Genomic DNA, 26,785 nt, shown 5'->3' with positions numbered 1-26,785 from the left:
TTCGCGCTTGGCAAGTAAGAGGCCGAGCGTTCGAATCCCGTTAGTGGCGAACTAACTTGTCAGACGGAGCGTGGCTACGGCTCTTACAGACCCGTCACAAAAGCACACCCAAATACACTGCCTTCAGAAAAAAATGCCATCTGGCAAACAATAACATCTAATAGAAATGCATTGTCATCTACGCGGCGGGAGGTGGAGGAGGTAAAAAAAATGTGGCAAGATATCAAGAGACGCACCAAAGAAAAGGTTGCATTCAATCGAGCGCAGACCAGGATGATCGGTTCAGGCCCCCACAATCCGAACCATTAACAGTTTTAGAATCAGTTGTCCAACAAACACTGATTTCTGAACAGGTGGAGGGTGTGGAGGGGGGTATCGATACCGCGGAGCCCTCTGTTCAAGGTATGTATGGTCTGGTACCCCTTTGTGAACTTAAATGGACAAATTACAGCATTATTATATTCCTATATTAAATGATATATGAAATATAAACATTTAAACAAATACCATTTATGTTCCATTTTCACCTGTATCCCCACCAAAAACCCTGATGTCGCACGCACATAGTTTTCTTTTAGCAGCTGATATGTCATGCTAAAACACCTCTCGTTTTTACAAGAGGTGTTAAAAATGGAACAGACCTGTAGCTGTTTTTATTTTGTTGGTGTGATAATGTGTTTTAAAAGTCATGCTTGTAACGTGTTATCCTTTGTTTGCCCTTTAGCAAGCACCTCCAGTGAACCTGGACCGACAGCTTCGACAGTGCCAGGTTCTGCCTCCTCTCAACGTCCTGCACGCAGTGCAAATGTTGAAGAGCTTGATGTAATGCTTTTGACTGAGTAACGCGGGCTCTCCAAGCTCTCTCCAAGGACGTGCGGCACCTGAGCAGGACTCTGAGGCGAGATTCAGGCCAGCTCAGTGTGCACCGTGAATGGTCTGGTGGGCCATCTACGGTGGCCCTGAAGTGCAAATCACACCCACTAATATGAGTGCATCCCCCAAATGAAAAACACTCCCCCCAAATACGAATCAACTTCCCCAAGAGAGTTACGTGGACCAGGATGGTTGTTTCGCTATCGATTTTGACGTTTAACATGCAATTTATACTTTTGCATAAGTAGCCTACTACTTGCTACATGCTTCGATAGCCACACAAATGTCCTGGTGCACGTAACTCTGTCAGGCTATTGCATTTTGTACTTCTGTCGATCAATTTATTGTTAGTTACTGCATCCATTCAGCAACAAAGTGTAGTACCAACCCTTTCCGTTTTGAGTTAATGTAATGTGTTTTTGAGTTAATGTAATGTTGTTTCCCATTTGGGGGAGCGTGTCCTTGTATTGGGGGGAGGTGAGCGAGTCATCCTATTTGGGGGGAGTTGACTCGTATTTGGGGTGGAGCGTGTCCTTGTATTGGGGGGAGGTGAGAAAGTCATCCTATTTGTGGGGAGTGTTTTCATTTGGGGGATGCACTCATGTTAGTGGGTGTGATTTGCACTTCAGGGCCACCGTAGCCATCACCCAATTATCTCGCCACCAGCAGGAAACCCACAACTGCCTGAAGGCCATCGCTGCATTGCAGGTGCGAAGGAGGACGCTCCAGCACCTGCGCCACCCATACCCTTACAGCGCAGCCCTCCACTACGCAGACCCTCTGTATCTAGCGATGGGCCAGGCAGACCAGTGCGAGGCAGACCCTCTGATTCCAGCGATGGGCCATCCACTTCACAACCCACTCGTGCTCTCAGAAGTAGACTGAGCAGGCACACACAATTCCAAAATCAATCAAACTATGTAAAACAGTCTGGGTTGATTTGTGCCATTTTTCCACTTTTATTTACAAATACAAACAACATTCAAACGTAATTTAGGTGAAGTATCTCCGGATGATATCTTGACGCGAACGTCTGCCCTCAGCCATTTCATTCCCTACGTAGGGAGGATCATCGATGTTCTCTGGGGGCTCCACGTCCTCTGGAGCCTCCAGAGGCATACCATGTCGGATGGCTATATTATGTATAATGCAGGAAGCCACCACTATCTTGCACACTTTCTGTGGCGAGTATACCATCGCTCCCCCTGTTCGGTCTAAGCTGCGCATCCGGCTTTTTAGAGCACCTCAGTCACTGCCCTTGTCACTGCCCTTGTTTAGTTGTGTGCGCTGTTATAATGGTGTTCTGCTGCCGATGCTGGGTTGGGTATTGGTGTCATTAGCCATGGCTGTTGGGGATACCCGCCATCACCTACAGCGAGATGTTGAAAAGAACTAGATTATAATGAAAATGCTATTGGGTGGCATTAATGCATAAACTTTTAATATAACAATTAGTGGTGGGCCGTTATCGGCGTTAACGCGCGTTAACGCACTGCGACTCTAATCGGCGATAAAAAAAATATCGCCGTTAATCTATTTTCAAAGTTGGGTTGGGAGCTGGGTCTATACTAAGCAAGCTATGATGACTTTCACCTTGATATTTTAGCGCGGATGTATACCTAGCCGAATTGCACTGTAGGGGGCGAGAACGAGTCATCGAACCTTGTGTATGAAATTATCACATCAAACGTGACGTGCTAACATGGATGCAGCTATGAAGCCGCCTGGTTTGCTTCAGGGAAAATGTATTTTTAAGAAGCTTCCCAATGGAAACATCGACAAGACTAAGGTTGTTTGCACCTTGTGCTATGCGGAATTAGTTTACTGTAGGAGTTCTTCCAGTCTCAAATACCACCTAAACGCAAAGCATCCCTTCGCTAATGCGGAAGATGCCAGGCCAAGCACTGATGTAGCGCAGGGGAAGAGTCGTCATCAAACTACGATGTTTGAGTGCAACCGAGGCAAGCCCGTCAGCACAGCTCTATCAGCCAAGCTAACTAATCTAATAAACACCACAAGTACATCTTATTGAACATAATTTATTTTCATCACCAATTATCATAGTAGAACAGCTTTCTCAAGCAGTTTGTGATGCATTTTGGAAACAGGAGATGAGCTCCTGGTCTAATGCGCCACCTGGTTTGAGAAACCCGTTCTCAAAGACTTACTCTTAGTCATTATTTGGGTAGCACACATATTATGAATGCCTTCGGCGGAATTCAAATGAGCCATATTAATCTAGATTTAAAAATATATATATATGCCCACCACTAATAACAATATAGCTGTGTAATTGCAGGGGTGCAAACTCATCAGGGATGAAAAAGGTGACAAGGATCCGAACCCCCTCGGGGGGTCCGGGGCATGCTCCTCGGGGAATATATATTTTTAAATATTTCAATATATATATATCGTCATCATGAAATTTAAGTCATCATGAAACGTAAAAAACAAATAATGATCAAATAAATATTCATATGTGTCTACTGATCTGTGCTTTAAATGTAATTTTTGTATGATTACAATCATTCCAAGCATTTTTATAATCAAAATCGCTGAATTTGAGGATGTCTCTGTTCAAACAGAGAGGCGACTAGCGAGGTGAGGCAGCGACGAGCTGCGCCTCATCTCAGATTGTGCAATCCCTCACACACTGGGTTGAGCGCATGCCTTTTGCTTTCTCATTGTTTGTCATCACTGAAATATTTGTAGACACTTATTATATGTCGTTTGTATCCATAGAATATGTAATGTATTTCACGCTTGTACATTTAGTCTTGCTGATCTGACATAAAACCACAGTGAAAAAGCACGTATGGGAGGCAAACCTAACCTCTGCCTCAATGAAGGGGGCGTGCGAGAACCTGGAAAATGGACTTCCATTCCAGTGAAGTTATAAATAAATAATGGGAGACCAATGCCAGAGCTAAAATGTTTGCTTCAAACGACGGGACATAAGATAACTCGATCGACTACTCACATTCAAAGCTAAATTGCTTTGAAAATGTTTGGAACCTCGAGAATAGATTTGGCTTTGGACGAACAGCGGAGACTAAATATTAGCAGGGGGGGGGGGGGCTTCTCACCCCTCATTCGCAAACATTACATTGATATGAGAATAAGCCCTTGCTCCGTTGATTTCCTATTATTTATTTTAGGATTTTTTAATGTGAAGAAATTTTACATCACACAAATGGTTGTGATCACTTTGAACCCAAGACTGCTTTTTATTGGTAAGCTGATTTTGAGAAATGAATTAAATTGCAGCTGTAGGTAGGAGGATCGTAACAGTGCGTGTCCACTGCAGCGACGCGATGCGAGCGACAACATGTTTTCCATTCATTTTGAATGGAGCAAGGCGAATCGCTTGCGTGGTACATTGTGGGTAGCGACGCGACCGAGTTCAGATTTTCTCAATTTGATGCAAATGAGGAGCGATTTCCGCTAGCGATGGCCAATCGGAGTGTTTTCTTGTTTCTCGTAACGTAGCAACCATGGTGAACATTTCTAGCTTTCTAGGTTTCAAGGTGGAGGAGAAACTAATCGTTTGTGTGGCTGCTTACCCAGTCCTGTACGATACATAGCTGTATTCGTACAGAGATGTTAATAAAAAACGATGCATGGCGCAAGGTTGCCGAAGTTGTTGGTGCTTGTACTTTCAAATTCAGTCTAGTCACATTACGTAACTTCGTTCTGTGGTAACTACAGTAGCTAGCTAGCCCGGCTGGAACTCCCTATCGTATCGACAGATTAGCAGACTTTGAGTAATATAATAAAACGTTTTTTACACATGTCAACGTTTATGTCTATTAAACAGTTTTGTATTTTGTATACAAGTTGTATGTTGATCGATGTTGCGAGTACGTAAACCCAAGTCTGCACACTTGGCCATGACAACTACAACAGTGACTTTAGAGAACTACATTTTACATTAATCTGTTTGAAACGCCCCCGAGCGTGGTGAACTGTGGGAAGGCGAGCGATGGCAAGCGATTCGCGTCGCTGCAGTGGACACGCACTGAGACGCTTGGCGTTTGTCCCCGGCTTGGGAAACACAATTAAATTCTGGTTAGATGTTCAGGGAGATAATTGACTCGTTAATATCTGACTCCAATTTTAGAAATATGCGCAAGTGCGTTACCTGTAACCTTGAGCGCTAAACAGTTAATGATATGAAACTCTGGCGTAGGTAAAAATTGTCTGCTTGATCAGAGCATCGACCCTAAAGTATGCGTGTTCACTAATCAGTCGTTTATCATTACTATAATATGGATTTAACCATAGTAGACCTAGTATGTAAACCAATCACTCAGAGGTTCCGGTAAATTCCTTCGGAGCGTGGAGAGATCCACCGTAAGTAACTCAGAGGCCTTAAGTTAAAACCTACTTCAAAAGTCTATGTTTATAATCAGTATTAGCCACATCAACCAGACTAGATCAAAGTTTTCACCGCCGTAGCGTGATAGATACGTTTCAAGGAGAACAAGTAACTTAAAATGCACAATAATAGTTTATTATCTAAATAGTAAGATAATCAATACAATGATAATGAAATATCATCAAATACAAAACATACCTTCAGAGCAATGATTAACAAAGGTATTCACAATGAAGACTAGGCGCCTAACGCACCGGAGCTGTATTGTAAACAGAACTCAAAATGAGTGGTAAAAACTTCTTCATATATACACCCAAACCTGACTAAAATGGGGACACCGGACTGAAAAGTTGTCTAACGCATACAAATTCAAATTGGATCATTAATCAAGGCTGCAGTAGACCAAGTGGTGCCCTTGCAAGACAAGGGAATATGTACATATCAAACATGACATAAAAAGCTGTTTAGAACAATATGTACAAGAACACAACTTTTAATGATAATTTCAGAGTCTTCCTCGGTCCACCTTCCTTTTCAACTGTTGAGACCACCTTTCCAGAGGTGTGTCATTAAGGTGTGATTGTCATTTTAGCATTCATGCAAATCAACGATGTCCCAGACGAGTGTCTGGGTGACCAGTGACAAAGGGGCTGCCAAAACAGCCCTACACAGCTAAAGTTGTGTTTTCTGGCTTTTATGTAAAGGTACATTTTTTCGTTGTTTTCTCGCTTAGATTTTTCAAAAGTTGCTGAGAAATAGACACTGTACTATCTGATAACACCGTTATTGTAACCAGCAAAAATGGTTGATGTGACTTGCGAGGCGTCTGTCAGACAACTGTCATTAGCACGTTATCCTACGTTAGATAGCCTAACGTTCTTGCAGCGTACCAATGTCACACCTGCACTGTAAAACCCGATAAGTTAATTAAACTCAAAATAATTGTTGTAACTGATTACATCGAAATTTTTAAGTAAAACATACTCAGATTTGTAAGTTAAAAACGTATTCATTATTAAGTAACTTATACTAGTCATTTTAAGTAACACAAACTTGATTTTGTAAGTTAAAGTAACATTACTGATTTAAGTACTTTCTACAAGGAAATTTGTTTTCGCAGTACAAATAAAATCAACTCTAGTATACTTAAATATTTTCACAACCTATGAAATAAAATGTTTTATTTCTCTTTACGTAATTGTTTACCTAATCTTCACTTAAGTTTTTAAGCTCAATGAAGCTATATGAACTCCATATTAACAACATAACATAATTAACAATGTTGCTTCATTTCAACTCAAAACTGGATGTTGGTTTAATAAAATGATTTGTTGACAGTAGCTTTAAATCAAAATCCCAGTTTCAATGCAGGTAAATGTTTATTTAACAGTTCAGTGAATTGCATTGTTGCTCAAATAATACACAATAGCATAAAAAGATGAAGAAATTATGTCATACATGAATCTGCTCACTGGTTTATAATGGCCTAATAATTGAGAGAGAGAGAGAAACAAAGGGAGAGAAAGAAATATATTTTTTGTTTGGTCCTTCTTTAAACTTCTGCTGTCTAGAAGTACATTCTAGAAACAAGATGCAGTGTAGTAGTCATAGGTCCAGTGTTCTCCATCTAAACAACCGTTTTGCGAGACAGGACTTGAAGGTGTCCATTTTAAATATGTTGATATCTCAATCACAACCAGGCCTGTTGAAAAATGGCATATCCATGCATGGCATCGAAGATAACAGTCGTAAACAAGCATCTACATCAGTTTAGGCAATAAGGCCAAATATGGTTGACAACTCTCTTACACCGTACAAAAAGACTGCAGTTCTTAACATTATTCTATAAAATTAGTCAAGGGCCTAAGAAAACGGCCTGGACCAAGTTTTAAAGGATACAGAAAAAGTTTTTGATTATTGTTTTAGGCATCCATACAAACCATTTTCTCACATTTTAAGATGAACAGTAATGCTTTCAAAACTTGAACAATAACACTCAAAACTTTCCATAGTTTTGCTTTTAAACATTTCCGGAGTGACAGTAGTCCCTGTGCATACGAAAAGTCAAGGAGCAACTTCTGTTCAGAGTGAGATTACTCCACTGCCAAAAATTCGTTTTTAAGGCTCAACACCCTGGGCTTCAGTTTCCCATCCTCCAAGCCCATCAAGACTTTCTGGGTAAAGTCAAAGGTGTTCACCAAGTCTTTTGGGTAACTGAAATGCAGAGCATACATTAGTGCAAAAAGCATGACAAAGGCTTCAGCCAATGTGGAGAATTCGACAACTATGTTACCCTCAAGCACAACAGCAATCCTCTCTGGGCAGAAGAACGTGGCATCTGTTGAATTGCCTGTGATCAGAAGGAGCCCAACCGGTATGTCATTGATGTTTGGTTCTTCAGACTGCGCCTCCTGAAGACAAGAACATAAAACTGTTATACATTCAAAACCTGCAACTAAAACCTTAGAATTGAAGAACAGAAGTGATACAACGTTGAATGACTTATTCCGCAATGACACAATCAAGCTTTGATGACAACAGGACAGTTCATACTCTACACCATCAGTGATTCTCAAGCCAGATCCTCAGGGTCCTGCGGCCCTGCATGTTTTAGATGTTTCCTTGCTTCCATAAACCCAATTCATATGAATGGGTCATTATCAAGATCAGAAGATGGCTGATAATGACCCATTCATTTGAATCATGTGTCTTAGAAATGGGAAACATCCCAAACATGCAGGACAGGAGGTCCCTGAATAACCAGGGCTGAGCTGCTCTACATGCTCTAACAATAGGCTGACTTACATCCCACAGCTTAAGAAACCTGGAGTCATCGTCATGCAGAAATGCAGGGAGACCACGGAGGACAGCAGCATGTCTGACATGGACATCAACTTGTTCCTTGAGTGTGAGAACATATTCTTGCTTGATTTGGGATGCTAAAACAGTATAGCCACACAATATATATCACAAGAATGAGCAGTCCAGATGAGAGTTCTAAGATAATCCACTGTAATATCAATCATCCAAGAAGCATAACCAACTAACCTGGCGGTCATAAGTGCTGAAGAGCTGATCCAGAACTTCAGCTACTTTCCCTGTGCGTGCAGCTTTCTTCCTGAACAAGCTCTGAAGACGGGGGACATGTTGATCCAACTCGGCATAGAAGTGGTTCTTCAGATTGATGTTTGTTATTCTCTGAAACTCGGCACAAATCTACACAAATCTAAAAAGACATGCCAAGATTGATGTATATCTGAGTAAGCCTGTCCAATTTATCACAGCTATACAAAAGAATTACAAATATACCAAGGAAAATATTGTCACCTGTGACTCTATTTTTAGGGCGGGCCAGCGTTCCAGGATGTCTCCAAGAGGTAGGTTGTCATTGATGACCTCTTTGCGCCGCAGGGCAAAGGTAGTCTGCATTAACTTTGCAATCAGGTGATGGTCTTTGTCAGTCATCCTAACTTGTTCTAAAATTTGGAGCCTCAATTGCTCAAGGCTTGCACCATCTTCCCCTCTTGGGAAATTAGGGAGGAAATTTGCTTCTGCTCTTTTGATGTTAGTGTGGGGAGCTTGTTTGTCTGGGTTGTTCCTACTCCTCTTCCCAGAATTTACAGCTACCTCATGAAATCCTGCTCGACTCAACTTTGTGCGGTAGTTCCCCATCTTAAACTTTAAACTATTTTTCCAGCCATACCATCCTGTCCGAGATCCTGGCTCTTTTAGACACAGATGCCTAGTTACAAGTGCTTCCGCTACCCTTGACACTTCATTGTCATTGGGGTATGCTTTGAAGCTATGCATTTTGGCTGCAAGGGTCTCTAGGATGTTGTGCTTTTGGCCCCTAGATAACTTCAGAGTTTTCCCTGTTCTCTCGTATGTGACATTTCCCTCACCCAGTATGAGTTCTACCTCTATACTCAAAAGTGGGCACTGGAAAAACATCTGGCCATCTCTCAGTTCTGTCTGGAGTTATGGCATGGGGTAATATTATGGTGTCATCTGATGCTATTGAACTGGCATCACTCTCAGGCCTTACAACTTTTAGCACAGCCTTCTGTGGAAGTTCCTTAATGTCTACAAGGGAACGTAACTGCCCGTCAAAGTCTGGATCTTGGTATGATAAGCTAAAGTCAAAGTCTAGCTTAAACTTATCTATCATCATGGTTTTTAGCTCATCCACAGATTCTGGACGTGAAGCAAGAGTCATCTTTCTGATCATGTCTGTGGAGATATGTACATGCAGTAGGAAGTTTTGAGCTGCCATTTCCTATAATTAAAAAGAAGATAAAGATAAGAATGGATCTATGATAAACATTCAGCTTTACAAAACAGAATCAGGCAATTTACAGATGTCTTTTTCATTTTGAATGAAAAACATTTGGATCAAGTATTACTGACCTAAAATGAGAGAAGAAGAAAGCTGGTTCAGTTCAGTGAGTCTTTCTAGGCTTGTCATGATGGGAAGTGTCACTAATGGCATATTGGTGTGGTGACATTTACTGTGACATTACACCTGTTTTTTACTTAACTCCACTTAAGCCTGCATGTCTGTGATTGAAATAAATATTTTTTGTGTCAACATCAAATGCCCACCAATATTGTAAGCTGTGAGACTTACTGTGTCTTTTAGCTCTGACACCTCATGCACTGAGAAATTGTCCGAGGATATCAGCTCAAATGATCTCAAATGCTCTGTGTACCAGCACTCGTAGTTTCTGCAATAAAAGGAAACCAAGTTATTCACAAGCAGTATATGCTCAATCCTGCTGAATCTTGGAAGTCCTCCAGTCTGGCCTGCAGAAACAAACATTCCATTTGCATAGTCTGTGCCATGTATGGAGATCTTTGATGTACTATCTATTTTTTGGCTATCTGTTTTTGTTGCTACAAAGTCTTTTGCCACTTGAGGCAGTGTGGCAACTCGGACAGAGGTGACACTTGAAGCTTGTGTGTGGGGTCTGAAAAATGATGAGGCACTGAAATGATACGCCATCATGTGCTGATGCCTGGTAGCGAGAGTTTTCAAGACATTCTTGAAATTGTGTGTGTCATGTATCACCCTTTTGAAAAAGTGATGTTTTCCCTCGAACCTCATAGTCCATAGGTGAACAAGAGGTCCAAAACGCTTTGTCAGTTCTGGGTAATGCTCAACATAATGATGCTTGGGTCGGAGCCTAAAATCTGGAAAGGTCGCTTGAAGACCTTCTCTGTGATCACTTATTTTAGTCTGCATGTACTGAATTGATTCCTCTGTAAAAGATGGGGACAACACCAGTTGCAAAATTTCTTTAAGGTCCATCAATATGGCCCATGCTTCATCTCCTTCGGGAACTTTACTTCCGACCATGAGTGGTAATAACCTCAGCAATGTGGAATTTTCATGCCCATTCCCGCCAATGCTTAGTTTAGTTGCAAAGTTCTTTGGTATCAGTTGTGGTTTATCAAGCCTATCAGAGTGCTGATATGGAAATGTGCGAATTTGTGTGTCCAGATATTCAACAGTGAAATACTTTAGACGAATCATCTCACGGATGCACAAGGCCAACTCAACTGGCACAATACCCTCAAACAGGTCGTGAAGTATATCAGGTGGGAAACCAGTAATCGGATGAAAATGCTGCAATGCCTTGCTGAGAGAACACTCTCCTGTAACACCAAAGTGAGTTGCATTTTCTCCTTGCACAACATTCTGCACATGAAGATCATGGCTGGCTTTCGTTCTCATAGTAAACTCTGATTCAGAAACGTTACTGGACTGTCTCTGCACAAAACTTGCAAGACCATGGGCAGCCAAGTTATCAGCTGCAACACACAACACAGAGCCCTTGATACACTGGCCTATAGTCTCAATGAAAATGCCATCCTGCTCAAGAGTCTGCAAGTCTTTTAACAAAGGTGAAAGAACACTTTGATAACCACACCTTTGCAGATCAGGTACTTTGCATAGCAGAGCTAGCTGTATGACATGCAGGTTGGACCCATACTTACTGGGTAAATTGGCAAGCAACCAGTATACTGCACAAAGCTTGTGGATTTTTCTAGATGTGCCTAAAGGATTAGCCAGTTCAATCCACATACAAAATCAGTGACAATTTCATCTCTCCTGCTTCAGACAATAATTTATTTTATAATTTAAACGATTTTCTTTGAAATATGTTCCATCTTCATGAGACATGTACATTCCAGGTGGCGATGGTTGGGCTTCTTGGATCTTGTCAAGAAGATCAGTATTTTTGAACATTGTTTGAAGCATTTGTAGTATTGGAACATACACTGCTGTGTGTCCACTGGAATCTATAGTATACTGCACTGGCATTACCAGAGGGTAGTTACTCCTTACAAAGGTTTTTCTCCGTTTAGCAGTGGACAGATCAGCACCTTCTGAAGTTGCACTGACAAAAACATTACTTTGCATGATAGCTTCCACTAATTCATGAACAAGGGCATCACAGATAGTCTGATCATGCTCTTGAAAAACCCTGATGACAGAGTCTCTCACAAGAGGTTTAGACAATGAGAATATTTGTGCCAAGTTTTCAACTATGTCCTGTATAGCCATCTGTGATACATGCAGAACACTGTGCATTTTCAAAAACAAAGAAGCCAAATTGTTTCTCAACTGAGCTTGCAATTCACCAGTGTCATCTCTGGATTCAGGAGGATTACACTCAGCTCTTACAGCCAGCTCAGGAGAATTCTGAGAGGGACCACCATCATCCGATTCAACTTGCATTTGTTCTCTGTCTATTTCTGTGAAGACTATCTCATTCTTAAAGTCTGAGACATCACAGTGTGGGTGATTCCTACTTTTGTGGGCATTGAAGGAGGAATACACATTAGTACGGTACTGACAATCTTTGAATGGACAATCCACCATCTTGTGTTGTTTTAAATGTGTCCTTAAATGACTAAGAAGATTTTTACCATTGAATGGTTGCTTCAATCTACACACAGGACAGATGAATGACATATATTCCACCTGATTTTCACTGGACACAACTGTCTGAGTATGCATCCGTGTTAAATGAGCTTTCAATGCACTTAAGGACTGAAATGTGCAGATACAATCATCATAGAGACAAGGCAATGGACTTACTGAGGAAAAATTGCTATGACGCAAACGATAGTGTTCAAGCAACTGTGCCCTTTGATCAAAGACAGCAGCACAAAGTTTGCACCCCCAAGCCATTGTAAAACGAATCAATATTCCTACAAAATTGACATCCAAATTTCTAACCGAGTACGAAAACAAGTATGAGAGGTTTTAGGTACATTTCTGTGTTGTTCACTGAATAGGCCTACTTATTCACAGTCTAGTAACAAACATCAACATACTTGATTGAAGCCTCCGTTTATCAGTCCATATATCAGCCATCTGCTTCAGTTTCAGCCTAAAGAGAAAGACATAATTTTGTCAGGTTGCAATGTTTTCACAAAAGTACAATTCTGGGAGGCATTGATCCCTAATTAGTTCCCCAACATTACAGACATGCAGTCTCACACCCCATAATACAATGCAGGGCTCTAGAGTGCGACCAAAATTTGTACGGGTGCGACAAAAAAAATTACTAGGTCGCACCGGTGCACCTAACCTCCTCGCATCCGCTGCCTCTCCAGGAACTAAGCGTTTGTTTCTTCTTTGACGGAACTCGCACTCATGGTTGGATCATATCGTAGTCTAAACTAATCAGAGACAGAGATGGGGCGGGTCTTTGCCTCTGATTGGCTGTGGTCCAGATATTCCTGTAGGCCTACACTGCTCCGTGCTGTGTGATTGAAATTACGACCTGAGCACCAGAGAATCAGTCATGGCAGACCTGGGCATTGTACGGCCCGCGGTCCACAACCGGCCCACAGGCTGTTCCAATCCGGCCCGCGTGAGGTAAATCACAAATTAAAAATAAATAAATGTGTTGAGCGGTTGTAAATATGTAGTCCTGAAACACTTGTGATCAGGCAATTTACATATGTGCGCTTGCGCAACCTCACCGACAGGAGAGTTAGGTGGTTAGCCCTCGAAAATGAAAAACAAAGGTTGATACATAATGTAGAGTTTTTAACAAGACATGGACTTCTAAGTATCTGTTTACTGAGGTCAAAGTCAAAGCTGTGTTCTTAGTTTTGGAGAACAGGTCGCTGTGTTGAAGGATTACAAATTGAATCGGCACTAAGGGACTCAAGAAAAAAACGAACGCGGACATAATAAGAACTTGACTGATTCAGTGGGCGCGGGCTGATGGTTTGCTAGTTAAATTGCACACTCGGATCATCACCTGTCAGCTGTCCTTCGCATATCCACCTCAGACATTCAGCCAGATTTCGATGCACTTGTTCAAGCCCACTGGATTCCTCTCACATAACAAAATGAACTGCAAAAAAGTATTGCTTTTTGTATAAAGTTGATCAATTGCATATCTTTTTAACATACTGCAAAACAACTTTTCAGTGTTGGTGAAGATTAACTAGAAAATGAAACACTGATGTAATGATTATTTTAGTTTTTACTGTTACTTCGATAGTCTTTTCCTAGTTGACCAACATGTAAAATATTTATATAAATATTCACATAATATCCTTATTCTTTTGATAACCAGTAGCAGCTAATAAAAATATATACTTTACTGCTTTTTACAATGGGGGAAAATGAATAGTGAGCAGAATTAAGTTCAAGTTATCGTTGATGCGGCCCTCCAACACATTTCAGGTTTCTCATGTGGCACCTGGTCAAAATTAATTGCCCACCCCTGAGTTACGGAGCTGGGCCATGGAGCTAACCCATGGAGCTAGGATTTTGATGCTAGGGAGAGTGTGGCAAGCTGGTTTAGCCAAGGCCAAGGGGCAAGAAAGCCAAATTACAGGTGTTGACCATCTGAAGGGCATGCGACAGCAAGGGGGGACCCGCTATAAGACTTTGAGCCATGAAATGTTAGGTCTCAGTTCAGGGAAGCACTTTTAAACAGTAGCACTTTCTATTTTTAACCCTATCTAGCCGGCCCATTCAAATATGGGTCGAAAAAGACCCATAAGACCCGCCTTAATATCTTTGCCGTCCAATCACCGATTTTATTTCTGAAAACTGCCAGATACTCATGACAAGTTAAGCTCAAAGTACATATCATTGGTTAAGGGGTTACTGGGAGGGGAAAATAAATGTATCGTCTGCAACGGCAGCCATTGTTTTTCGAGGCGGAGCCAGAGCGGAGACCATGGGAGATTGCCTACAGTGTTAGATTTACAGCTTCGAATTGAAATCTGAGACGATATTCTGAGTAAAGACAAGTTTATTAATATGTGTTGTCAATATTGTCAATTAAAAGTCTAAACTTTTTACTTACGAAGAATTTGTTTGTGGGAGTGATGCAAGTTTTTTCCAGAAAAAAACTCGCGTTCTGCCGTGTCCGGCAGGACAGGCAGTAATGACGTTAGTAGCACTGTTTAGCCTCGATTTGAGCAGATTTCTAAAAAACTTAGAAAAACAACATTAACTAGCTAGATTATATACACTGTAAGCTAAATGTACATGCCTTGTTTGGCCAATTCGGTCGATTGTGGAAGAAACTCCAACGTTTTTTAGTTATCGAGAGGAGTATCCAGCCATAGCGCTAGCTACTTTTGGGGCAGAGAAATGTAGGTTTCCCCCATGTTTCCACGTGTTTCCATATAGTCACTAGAATGGTCATAACTTTTAATCAAAATATGATATTTCTAATCTGTCTTCTGTTCCACATTGCCCACAGATGTGTGGATATTCCACCTGCTCAAAGTTTTCCTCCATCTTGTAATTAAAGTGGTTAAAAATGAAGTTGTCTGATGAGGTATGGTGGATGGAGAAGTTTTTGTAAAAAATGGCTGCCTGAAATCACCTTGATAAAATATGATTTGCCTTAAGTAATCATATATTTATTCACATCATAAAAATCCCCTAGTTCTGTTCTTCAATATGGTGTCAACAGTTAAGGTGTATGATTTAATATGAAAATTCATAAAATTTGCATATTAATATGAATATCATATTTCAACAGCATATGGAATGTTTGGAATGTTGGCTTAGGCAGCAAAAGGTTAAATGTTTTATTTTGCTTGCAACGTTTTAGTTTGGCAGCTCAGTGAAGCACTTAAAATATTTTTATATACAGTTTAATTGTGCGTCAAATAAAACCAATATTTACCTACACCTTATTCTTGTTTAAGGTCATTTACATAATATATATGAATGTATATGGAGCTGATAAAAAGGTGACCTTGAAATTGTGGCAATGCAAGGAAAAATTTGGGTGCACCTAAATTTTGTGCTGGTGCACCTAAATAAAAAAGTTAGGCGCACCAGTGCAACCAAGGGAAAAAGTTAGTCTGGAGCCCTGCAATCCAGGTTACCTCAAAATTATTATGATTATTTTCATGTTGAAATGTTAAAAGCTGATGAGCAACATGTAAATGTAGCTAACCAGCATTGTACAAGCTAAGCTAAATTCCCAACGAAAACTGTAGGCTACGCCTCTGAGGCAGAGTGAGGTTCTTACTTATCCACATAACAAAAAATCTTCCAATTGTCTTTTATCACTTATCAAATATGTACAGAAGGTTAGAGTTACTCTGATAGTCATATTTGATAGACCTAACGTTACATGAAAGTCAGGTTTAGCTACCACGTGTTATAGACCTGCGACACTAGACACTAAGACAGTTCCTTAACTTACAAAAATGTAGAACACACGGTTAAACGTTATTACATAAAATGTATGTAAAACTTCTATGCCTTAAAGTACAGACGAAAAATACCTTCAGTCCACCATTAATGTGAAATCTGTATGCCACATGCCCAGACATGCCTTGAAGGTATGCTGCATGTAGCTAGCTAGCTAAGTTAAGTATGAGATATATTTGAAAAAAACATTCACATTAATGTGGCGGATATAATATATAACGCTAAAGTTGGCTCAATCACATTAAATGTAAAAATGCATAAAATAACTCCTGAAACACTAGATGCAGAAAATAGTAGAACAGCAAAAACTGTGCCAAAACAACACGTACGTTAACTTACCAGAATAGCGCGCTCAAACCCAGGATCAATGTAACGGCAGTCAGTGCAGTTACCACTCTGGAGAAAGTTGTTGCTGAACGTGTAGAAAACACATAGAAGTCCCGCGGAAAAATTCAAACAGGATAAAAAATATTGCCTCTTTATTTTAAATATGTCGAAGTTTAGGCTAAAAGCTTATTTTATGCCTTGTTGTCCGAAGCGACAATGGCAGACTTCCCAAAACTTTTGAGAGAAGGACGTATGCACGTACGTGACGTCAGAGTGATTTAGAAATTACTGTAAGAATGTTTGAGTACTATTACATAAATAAATTGAAGTGGTTAAGTAGTTTAAACTTGAAATTAAAAATATGTACTAATAACTCAGAACATTAGAGGTGAATGGACTTCTTTTTTTTTTTTTTTTTTTTACAAAACTCATTTTCTTTAACAAACCTTTACTGTTCGGTCTTACAGTGTGTCTATTACGGCATTGAGGCATTTACAGACCCGAAGACTCGAAATAAAAAGCGTGCGTGTCATGATGACATTGGTTGGCCAGACAAACAAGCTTGAAAAAAATATTCATGACAGCTTGTGTTTGCAGATTACTTGGAGGAAATATTTGTATTGCAGATCTTCACGAATCACACAAATGACCTATTTTGGATCAAAAACTGCAAATTTCGCCAAAAGGTGACGAGTTTGCACCCCTGAATTATTTCTACAAGGGACATGAGTTCACTACAATATATCCCCACTGAAACAAATAAACTTACCAAGTAGCCAGGCCTCTCCAAAAGCCCCGTTGCTCAATCTTGGATAGATAGCACTACTCCGGAAGATAAAACTGTCATGGACAGATCCAGCGTATTTGGCTACCACGTTAGTTATGGTCATGTTGGCATCACATATGACCTGGACATTCATTGAATATGTAGGGTGATTTCAGGTAATGTGGGACACTTTTTGGTTGAGGCTCCAGTAGACTTACAAAAAACTGTTAACTCACCCCATTGGTGTTTTTGTAAATGGTTTTAGGGCTTAAGAACATTTTCATGTTGGAATGAAATGGGAATATACAGTATTTTAAGAGCTACACACTTTCAAACATAACATGATCCCCTCTCTCAGGCAGCATTTTCAGGTCATGTGGGACAGCTTGTGTGGTAAAGTAGGACAGTCATTGTCTGTCAGCCTATCGTCAATATTAATTAGTTTATATTCAACAATGCAACAGTGCAAGGGTGTGGCAAGATCCATTTAGTTGTGGGGTTTGACTTATACAATAGGCATAAAGTGTAACTGATGTAAACCTTAGTGATCTGCAGTCTATGTGCTAGCTAGCTAGTCATGATGCGTTAGCATTTCGTTGGACTAGCGTTAGTGGTCACGCTTACGGTACATGTCCACTACAGAGGTTTTTAACGCTCTGCACCGCTTGCCTTCCCACAGTACACCACGCTTGGGGGCATGTTAAACAAGTTAATACAGAGTTGTAGTTCTCTAAGGTCACTGTTGTAGTCATGGCCAAGCGTGCAGACTTGAGTTCATGTACTCACAATATTGATCAAAATACCACTTTTACACAACAATTGTGTAAAAATACAAATATTTTACTAGTGCAAGATTACAGTAGAATACATGTTACGCCACCGGTCACTCAACCAGTCGCTGGTAGGCTGGGCTAGCAAGCTAGCAGTGGCACAGAACAGTCACGTAATGTGACAAGACTGAATTTAAAAGTACAAAAACACACTAGGGACACTGACAACGTCGGCAACCCTACACCATACATTATTAGTTAAATGTAATATTTAAATTCAGGCTCGTCACATTACGTAACTTTGTTCTGAACAGAACTGGGTGTGCAGACACATACGATAAGTTTCTCTTCCATCTTGAAATTGTAAAACCTAGAAATGTTTACCATGACCAGATCCATAGAAAAAGAGAGTTGCGACACTTCCATAGACTCCCATTGTTATCGAGGAATGCGGAAGTAAAGCGTCTCATATGCGACCTATAGTTCCAAACATTGTATTTTCCACCATTCAACCCCATTCATTTTCAGTGTCTCCGAAGTAAGTTATCTGGTAAATTGATGAAAATCCTGAATTCTTTCATATTTCTACCACCACACATCAATTGTTATTAGTAGTATTTCATATAGCTAGCTTTAGATAAATGTTATCCTAAGATTATAGCTTGTTAGATTCTAAATGCAGTTAGAGCTAGACTGTAGGTCTATCTAACGTAAGCAACACTTTTACTGAAGCTAGCTGGAGAGCAGGTGTATCATCACCAGAAATCAGTTGGTTTATAGTCAGTCAAATTAGTTATTGGTGTTCGTTGGCATACAAAGTACTAACCCTAACCTTAGCTTAGTTAGTAGAGCTAGCAACAATGAATTGCAGATTAATGGGTCCGAAGCAAGTTAGCTGGTAAATTGATGAAAATCCTACATTCTTTCATATTTCTACCACCGCATATCAATTGTTATTAGTAGTATTTCATATAGCTAGCTTTAGATAAAGTTTATCGTACGATTATAGCTTGTTAGATTCTAAATGCAGTTAGAGCTAGACTGTAGGTCTATCTAACGTAAGCAACACTTTTACTGAAGCTAGCTAGAGAGTAGGCTACGTGTATCATAGCCAGAAGATCACCGGATCACTACAAACAAAAGGAGTAGAAGAACACTGGACATATTGTACAACAAAATGTTTTATTGAATGCAATTGGTTGCCTTGTATATTCTGTTCTATTTACCAAACTCCTTTCCTGTCTTAAATTGAGCAGTTGCTGGTGATAATGGTTAGATTCAACTTGCATCAAGTACTACAAATATAAGTGTTGTTAATGTGGTGAATTGTAAGTGGGCTGAAAAAAAAGTTACAACTGCTGCCATATCGCTTGGAAGTTTCCAGACTCAATCAAAACGCGCTTCCTGGTTAAGACCTGCTTTTATGAGGCCGATAATTATCCTGCAAATTAGAGACAATTTGAACAAGTAAAATTGTTGGTGACATACAACAACTCACTGTGCTTTTCATCTTCGAGAATTCATTTGATGCTGATTTTAGAAATCGACTTGGGGGTTCTCTCTCGGTCGGCTATGTCTGCGTGTGTGTTGTGTGCAACGCGTGACAACTCGTTTCTCTCAAACAAGCAAAACAACTACGGGCATGCTAGCTCAACGGATCAATCCGTTTATTGGGTGTGCTTTGCCTTCTGCAAGGGCACAACCTTTGTTCTCTCACATATATATTATTATTGTGAGAATGCTGTTAAGCATTTTCACTATTGTTTTCCTGTTTCTCTTTATTGTTGGAATGCTGCTTCAGCATTCCAAGTATTATTCTTTGAATCTTTAATCAACTTATTATTATTCTTCTATTTCTTCCGTGGCACCTTTCAGCGCCTTCAAATCTTCAGCTATTAAAACCGTTCAGCTATCAAAAAATTCAGCAGTTTCAGGCCATGGGTGCTATGACTTTTCAGCTTTGTACCTCTTATGCTTGAATTAATATAAATCAATATTCATAATATTTTTAACATGGGTTTCCAATGGAGTTTTCTTTCAAATCCTCTCAAACTTTAAACTTCTTCAACTTCCAAATCCTACTTCTTCCTCAATCTTTCAGCTAGAGCCACCATTTAAACTTTAAAATGTTGATCTCTAGTTTCGGCAGAGTCTTGGGTCTCATTTTATTGATTGGACGTGTAGTTTTGCGTCTAGGTCAACTTGTTTGAGGTGTGGATGCTAGGTAAATGTTCGTTTTTCTCTCTACCTAGCTCGTTACCTATCACAGCTGCGCCATCACCGTGGCAACCAAACAGACACGCACCATGAACGTTTTTGAAACTGCCAAAGGAGTTGTATTTCTGACCGCACAAACACATAAAGGATATCTATGGTTTCGGCAGAGTCTCTGAATGAAATATACGTAATTATGTGGGCAATGTAGAACAGCGGACAGATTCGATATTTGATCTTTTGTTAGTTATGGCCATTCTAGTGACGCTACTGTCATCATGGCTGCTAATAGAACGGCGAAACCAGGTCACATACGGTCTAATAACTATCATTCATTACCTAGCTACAAACAAATGCTTCGTAACTGAAGAGTATTTACTTTTTATTGGCGATATTGACAACAGAGGTTAAGGAACTTGTCTTTAATCAAAAGATGGTCTCCGTTTTCAATTTGAAGCAGTAGATCTAGCTTATGTAGGATTATTCAAGCCTACGGTGTTAATACAGTCTGTTAAAATACCCCTTTGACACACTTGCAAGAATTGATCCGCTGGTTAGATGTAGCATGATCTTATTATTTAAGTATAAAAAACTCACCAGGGACAACGACAACATTGGCAACACTGCACTATGAATTATTATTTTGATGTCATCTTAAATTAAGTGTCTGAACAGGACTGGGTGTGCAGGCACACATGATTAGTTTCTCCTGCGTCTTGAACCTGAAACCTAGATTCTAGGTTAGAAATGTTGCCAATCTGTTGCCAATGACCAACGGTTGCTACGTTTTTCCAGCAAGTTCAAGTTATTCCAGTGTTATCCTTTTACCTTCAAATTCGTTCAACCCACACTTCAGCAACTGGTTTTCTGCTAAATTTTCACATTTTCCTGCAGCTCATCTTTCTGAATTTTTGCCCTTATTGTTTTGCATTTTTCTTCTTCTCTTTTCTTCTGTTTTTGCTGCCTTCATCTTGCTCCAGGTCCTTTCAAAAATACCTTTCACAGCAGTACCTTCCAACTGCCAGTACTTTTGCATTTTTCTTCTCTTTTCTGTACTTTTCTGTCTTCATCTTGCTGCAGGTCCTTTCTAACATACATTTCAGGCCTTTTGAAACTCCAGCAAATAATTTTCTGCTGAATTTTCAAATTCTTAAGAATTATTTCTTTTTGTATTTTTCTTCTCTTTTCTGTAGTTTTATACCTTCGTCCAGCTCCAGCCCCTTTCAAAAAATTCCTTTCAGGCGCTTCAGCTTATAACTTTCTACTAAATTTTCACAATTTTCTGCTTTTTTAGCATGGTCAGCTATCCCCATTCCAGGTTTTCAGCATTCTCACTGCTGTTTCGCATGAACAGCCGTTTCTAGTTATTATTCTTTTTGCCTCCCTAAAACTCAATATTTGGTCTACATAGACAACCTAGGTGTCAAAAGTTTTGTCTTGGTAGCGATTGAGTTGCTTGTATTTTTATTTACGTTCCGTTGCACTTTAAGTAGAAATTGGGTTTTTGTGGCGAAAAGTGAAGCTAACGGTGGCTAACTTGCTAGCCACAGTCAATGACGCTACTTACGTCACTAACGTCACGAAAACTCGCGTGACTACCTCTAGCAGAACATTAGTTTAGCAGCTCGTTAACTTCTGGGAGATAGCTAGGCTAACTGCTTTACTGCAAGGCAGCTGCAGAAACGCCACAAGCAAAGAGGCCAGGGTGATAACTATTTACTCATTTTACTTTGTGATATGACACACAATTGTGATGTGTAATGTACAATATAAGCTGATATTATTAAGGAAGTACATCTACTTTCGGAAACAGTAGTCTACTATTTCACTGAAGTATTAGCATCATGACATTAGCCTGTGTTGCCCGGGCAACACATACTACAGTGGTCTATGATGTATCTGTTTTCAATCGTTAAAATAAACATTCCTCACATATACATTTTCGTTGTATGATTTATTCTGACATTAGTAAACGATTTGTTGGTGAAATTACCATTACCTGTGGTTTCAAACCAGTGTAGCTCACTGCAACGCTGTAGCTTACGCAAGACACACTACAAAAACATCTACACTACACAGCTGTTTAGGAAGTCAAACGGCGACAGAACATGTTCGGCACTCCCCTTACTTAAATCAAAAGTCTATCTAACTACTAACCTGAACTTCATTGCCACAGCCTAAACGTTGTCAATCTGTTCATGAAAATAATTAATTTCAGCTTAAACTGTACAACGGAACGTTAAATCCAATTCAACCAACGCAATCGCTACCAAGACGAACACAGCAGTAGTCTAGTACTGTACCGTAGTAGTACAATTTACCGGGGCAGCTTCTCCTATATCGCATTTTGCGTTGTTACTGACAATGATCGCTACCAGTGAGCTTTTTATGAATGAGCGATTTTCCACTAAATAAATGTCAAGCTTATTTACGTTTTGGGGGGCATATTTTCAGTTAGCAGATGGTACTGTTTGAATCGCGATTCCATCTTCTACTGCCGGGTCGTAGAATAATCTTCAAAGGGGGTTCTTTATTAATGAATGAATGCAATGAGTAGGCTAAATGCCTGAAAATATCATGAGAAGGGAAAAACTTAAAATGACGTTTAAGTCATAGAGATTAGGTCAATTTTTACGCCGGTCTGCCAAATGTATTCGTTTTGAACTATGAGGCTGCCTCTTGCAGGGGAAATGAGAAGACCTCTATTTAATTCTACACTTCACTCGTATTTTGAGTTGTAAATGAGAAGAAAAAAAAAAGCTATCTATGTAATATTTATAAATAATAAGTATGCATTTTTATATAAAATATACGGAAATATCAGTCAATATCAAAACGGACCCCTGTGCAACCGACGCAAGCAAGCACACGCTACAATTTCCCCAGAAATTGAACCCTCTCTAGTTTTCATTCGTTTTCATCAGGGTAACCACATGTAAAGGACGTTCGTTACCAACATGTAATTATAAAGTCTACAACTTTACAAATGTTCACCGTAGTCTACAATTAATGGAGTAAAATCTTAATAACGTTTTTTATTCAAATATATCAACTAATATGGTGTATTTCGTCATCTTGCAGCCGATTTCACAAGCGTCTCGCGAAAACATTCGACTAGCTGTCGAAACGATCGCTGCAGATTGCAGGCGATCGCAGGCAATCGCGGCGCTTCATAGCCAGTGTGGTCGGTCCCATTTGATAACATGGGCGCCAAAACAAAAAAGGAGGCGCTTCCAGGCGCGTTGCAGCAGATCGCAGCCGATAGCAGGCAGTGTGTCCCAGGCGTTAGGCGCACTTAACGCCTCTCCTCCCATCTCTTTGTGGCACACACCCACTTTCCCTTATACCCTCCCAGCAGCGGTAATCTGCGTTTTCACTCGTACGCTGCCTTTGTAAATACGGTTTTATGTATTTACCCGCTATTTTACGCCTGAAATGGGTGCAATCCTGTTAGTAAATGAGGCCCTAAGTGTTTAAGGTATTTAGTTGTTTGGATTGAGGTCTGTGACAGAGCAAGAAAGAATGTGTGTGTGTGGCATGGGGCGGGGGAGATAGATAAAGAGAGAATTTATCAGCCGCTATTGCAGAGCTCTTTGTCTCTTCAACACAGGCATGAGTTTTCTGTCTTCTTAAAACTGGGTCAGGGTATAAACGCAGACATTTGCACTAGCAAATCCACAGACACAGGTGTTAACCCGTTGTGTTGTGCAGGTGAGTCACTAATGTGTATGTGTCTTATGCTGTCATAAGTTTGTGGGTATTTGTGTGAGTGGGTGTGTGCGTGTGTGTGTGTGCATGTACATATGTGTGCGTGTGTGTATGCCTCTGTTACAGATGGAACCAGCTGGATTTGGCCATCGTGCTGCTGTCAGTGATGGGCATCACTCTGGAGGAGATAGAAATCAGCGCTGCCCTGCCCATCAACCCCACCATAATCAGAATCATGAGGGTGCTGAGGATAGCACGAGGTACACACACACACACCTGAATACGCATACACATTAACACAAAGTAACACACACACACAAATTCAAACACAGTAACCTACATACCTGAATTCACACACACACCTGAATACACACATACAGTAATACACACACACAATTCACGTATTCAGGAATGATCAGTTGCACCAAAGTAATGGTCATAACTCTATCTTTGCTCAAAACCTGAGAGTGTATGAGCAAGTGTGTGTTTGTGAGTGTCTATGAGTAAAGGTCGAATTATACTACTACGTTATACTACTACGTTTTCCAAAAAACTGACTCATGGGAACGCCCTCGTCTACGTGGAACGCCCTCTACGAGCTCTCCTAGGACCCTTGGAGAGCCCCGGAGAGCTCGACGTGCACCTCCTGAATTTCTTAACTATCCGTCGTAATTTTGGATAGTTACAGATACCCCTTTGGCTGTGATTGGTCAGTATTAAGAACCGCTTGCGGCGGGGACGCCGTGATCAACAAGACAAACAGAATCCTTTGACCGCCATTGCTGTATATTTTTACAATTCATATTTCAGCTAAACAGTACATGTAAATCAGCATCTGAATTAAAATGTGACGAGGAATGGGCAGTGTAGTTGCTGAAAATGTGCTTATTTTTTTGATGAAACGGCTAATTTGTAAATTTGCTGCGACCTTTCGATAACCTAGCTAGCATCGCAGTGCAGCGCCACCTACTCTTCTGGTGGTGAATTGTTTTCAACACCCACAACCTACTGAGAACCATAAACAAAGTCTATCCGTCCGCCCGCCCATCCGTAAACGGAGTCGGAGTAGCATATTTCGGCCTTTAGTGTGTGTGTGTGTCTGAGTAAGTGTGTGTGTGTTTGTGAGTGTCTATGAGTGTGTGTGTTTGTGAGACTATCTGTGACTAAGTGTGTGTGCTGGGTGTATATTTAGCAGCGACCTTTCTGTGGCTCATTTTACTGTTTAGGGTTTAAATAAACCAGAGGGAATTTCCTAAATGCCCCCATTTACAATCTCACCCTCTGTTTCTCCTGGTTCTTCTCTCACCATGCTCTTGCAATCTCTTTCTGTCTGTCTGTCTGTCTCGCTCTCTCCTTTTTTCCTGATGCTTTTCTGATCTATTTCTCTCAGTTTTGAAGTTGTTGAAGATGGCTACAGGAATGAGAGCTCTGCTGGACACAGTGGTTCAGGCCCTACCACAGGTATGTCATTCAAAGGCATGCACACACACAATATTGATACGCACAGGAGTCTTGTCGGAGCTAATTGAGGGCTCAGACATTCTCAACACTGAGGTCAGGGAAGCCATTTTGAACCTTCAGTATCATGAACAGCACCTATACAGGCATACAGAGGATCAGAATGTAGCCGTGATGGAGAGACAAAAAAATAAAAATAATGACATTTTAACATGGATTGCTTGATGTAATGTGGAGAGAGGAGGAAAGGAAAGATATATAGAGAGAAAGAGAGACAGACAGGCAGCAGGAGGATGAAAGGAGGAGGTGGGAAAGAACAGATCTCCCTTCTTTCTCTGATATTGATCCCTCGCTCATTAACGAGGGGACCTGCGCCATATCCCAAGGGCACCAGGGAGGTAATTAACACTCTGGGTGATTAAAGAGATCATCAGAGAGTCTGGATGTTGGTGCATGCACGTGGGAGTTTGTGTGCATGCGTGTGTGCGTGTGTTTAAGAGAGAACCATATGTGTGTGTGCGTGTAAGAGCCCAATCTGAAAGAGAAAATCTTCCTCCACCTGCCAAGGTGCTACTCTGTAGGAGGAACAATGTCTATGAAGTGTCTCTCTGGGAGTTTTCACCATAGATGTCCACACCGCATAGGAGTACCATAACAGATGCAAGGTAAAATACAGTATGATGGCATTTAAACCTTTCCTTAGTTTAGCTTCATATTGGCTTAATAGTTTAGAGCAGGTGTTTTAGTGAAGCAGTCTTCACCATCCTCCTCTTCTTCCCCCAGAGTTAAAAAGTGATTCTAAGCGAGTGGTAACTGCTTTATAAAGAACACGTAACATCAACACTGAAGCCCACCCGATAATTCCATCCTCTCAGGACTGGTGGTAAACGTAGGCATAGCCTACGGCTAATGCAAATCCTGCATGAGGCGCCATTTTCTCTCGGAAAAACTCATTACCACAAATCTTTCATATCACAGACTAATTTAAGTTCCCTTCAACATGCTCATCACTGAGGCCCATGTTTCTTTTTATGTTTCTTTGAATTCAAGATTTATTGCTGTGTTGGAACTGTCTAACTTTAGCTGTGAGTAGAATGTGTTCACATGCATAGAAATGCTGACTTGAATCTTAAGCTGTTTCAAATGTCTGTGAAGATTGTTCCGACTATTTTCAGATTGGTTGACAAAAAATATTTTAGTATCTTTTTCACCTTTTTTATGACCTTTGAGAACACAGTAGCTTTATGCTGACCTTATAAAGTTGGGAAATAAGGTATTGCTGCAAGACATGTAAAACATGCCCCCCCAATCTTTAGTTGTTGAATTTGTCATATTGTTCGCTCAAGTTGTTTCACCTACAAAGCTTTGTCATCTTTGGGGCAAAATGATTTCCTCTTCGCCCATTCACACCCTATTTCGGCTGCATCCCAGCGTTTATTGTCTTGGGAGCTTTGCTGGATGGAGAAACAGTGGGTACAGCCTAGGCAACACTCCCAGCAGAGTTGTGCTGTGATTGGGAGCATAGTGCACAGTGTGTCATTGACTCTGTGAGGTTAGCTAGCTCGAAATGGAATTGT

General features: G+C 40.5%; 1 protein-coding gene across 1 annotated transcript in view; it reads left to right on the top strand.

Moving 5' to 3' along the window:
- Window positions 1–26,785, top strand: part of cacna1ia (calcium voltage-gated channel subunit alpha1 Ia) — a 275,083-nt gene that overhangs the window by 226,642 nt on the left and 21,656 nt on the right. Inside the window, exons 27-28 of the mRNA XM_067233031.1 lie at window positions 23,877–24,010; window positions 25,141–25,211. Of these exons, the coding sequence (XP_067089132.1) occupies window positions 23,877–24,010; window positions 25,141–25,211 (205 nt within the window). The remainder of the gene's footprint in view (window positions 1–23,876; window positions 24,011–25,140; window positions 25,212–26,785) is intronic.

This window comes from Osmerus mordax, chromosome 3, assembly GCF_038355195.1.
Source record: "Osmerus mordax isolate fOsmMor3 chromosome 3, fOsmMor3.pri, whole genome shotgun sequence".
Classification (NCBI taxonomy): domain Eukaryota; kingdom Metazoa; phylum Chordata; class Actinopteri; order Osmeriformes; family Osmeridae; genus Osmerus; species Osmerus mordax.
This window is presented reverse-complemented; position numbering and strand designations above follow the sequence as displayed.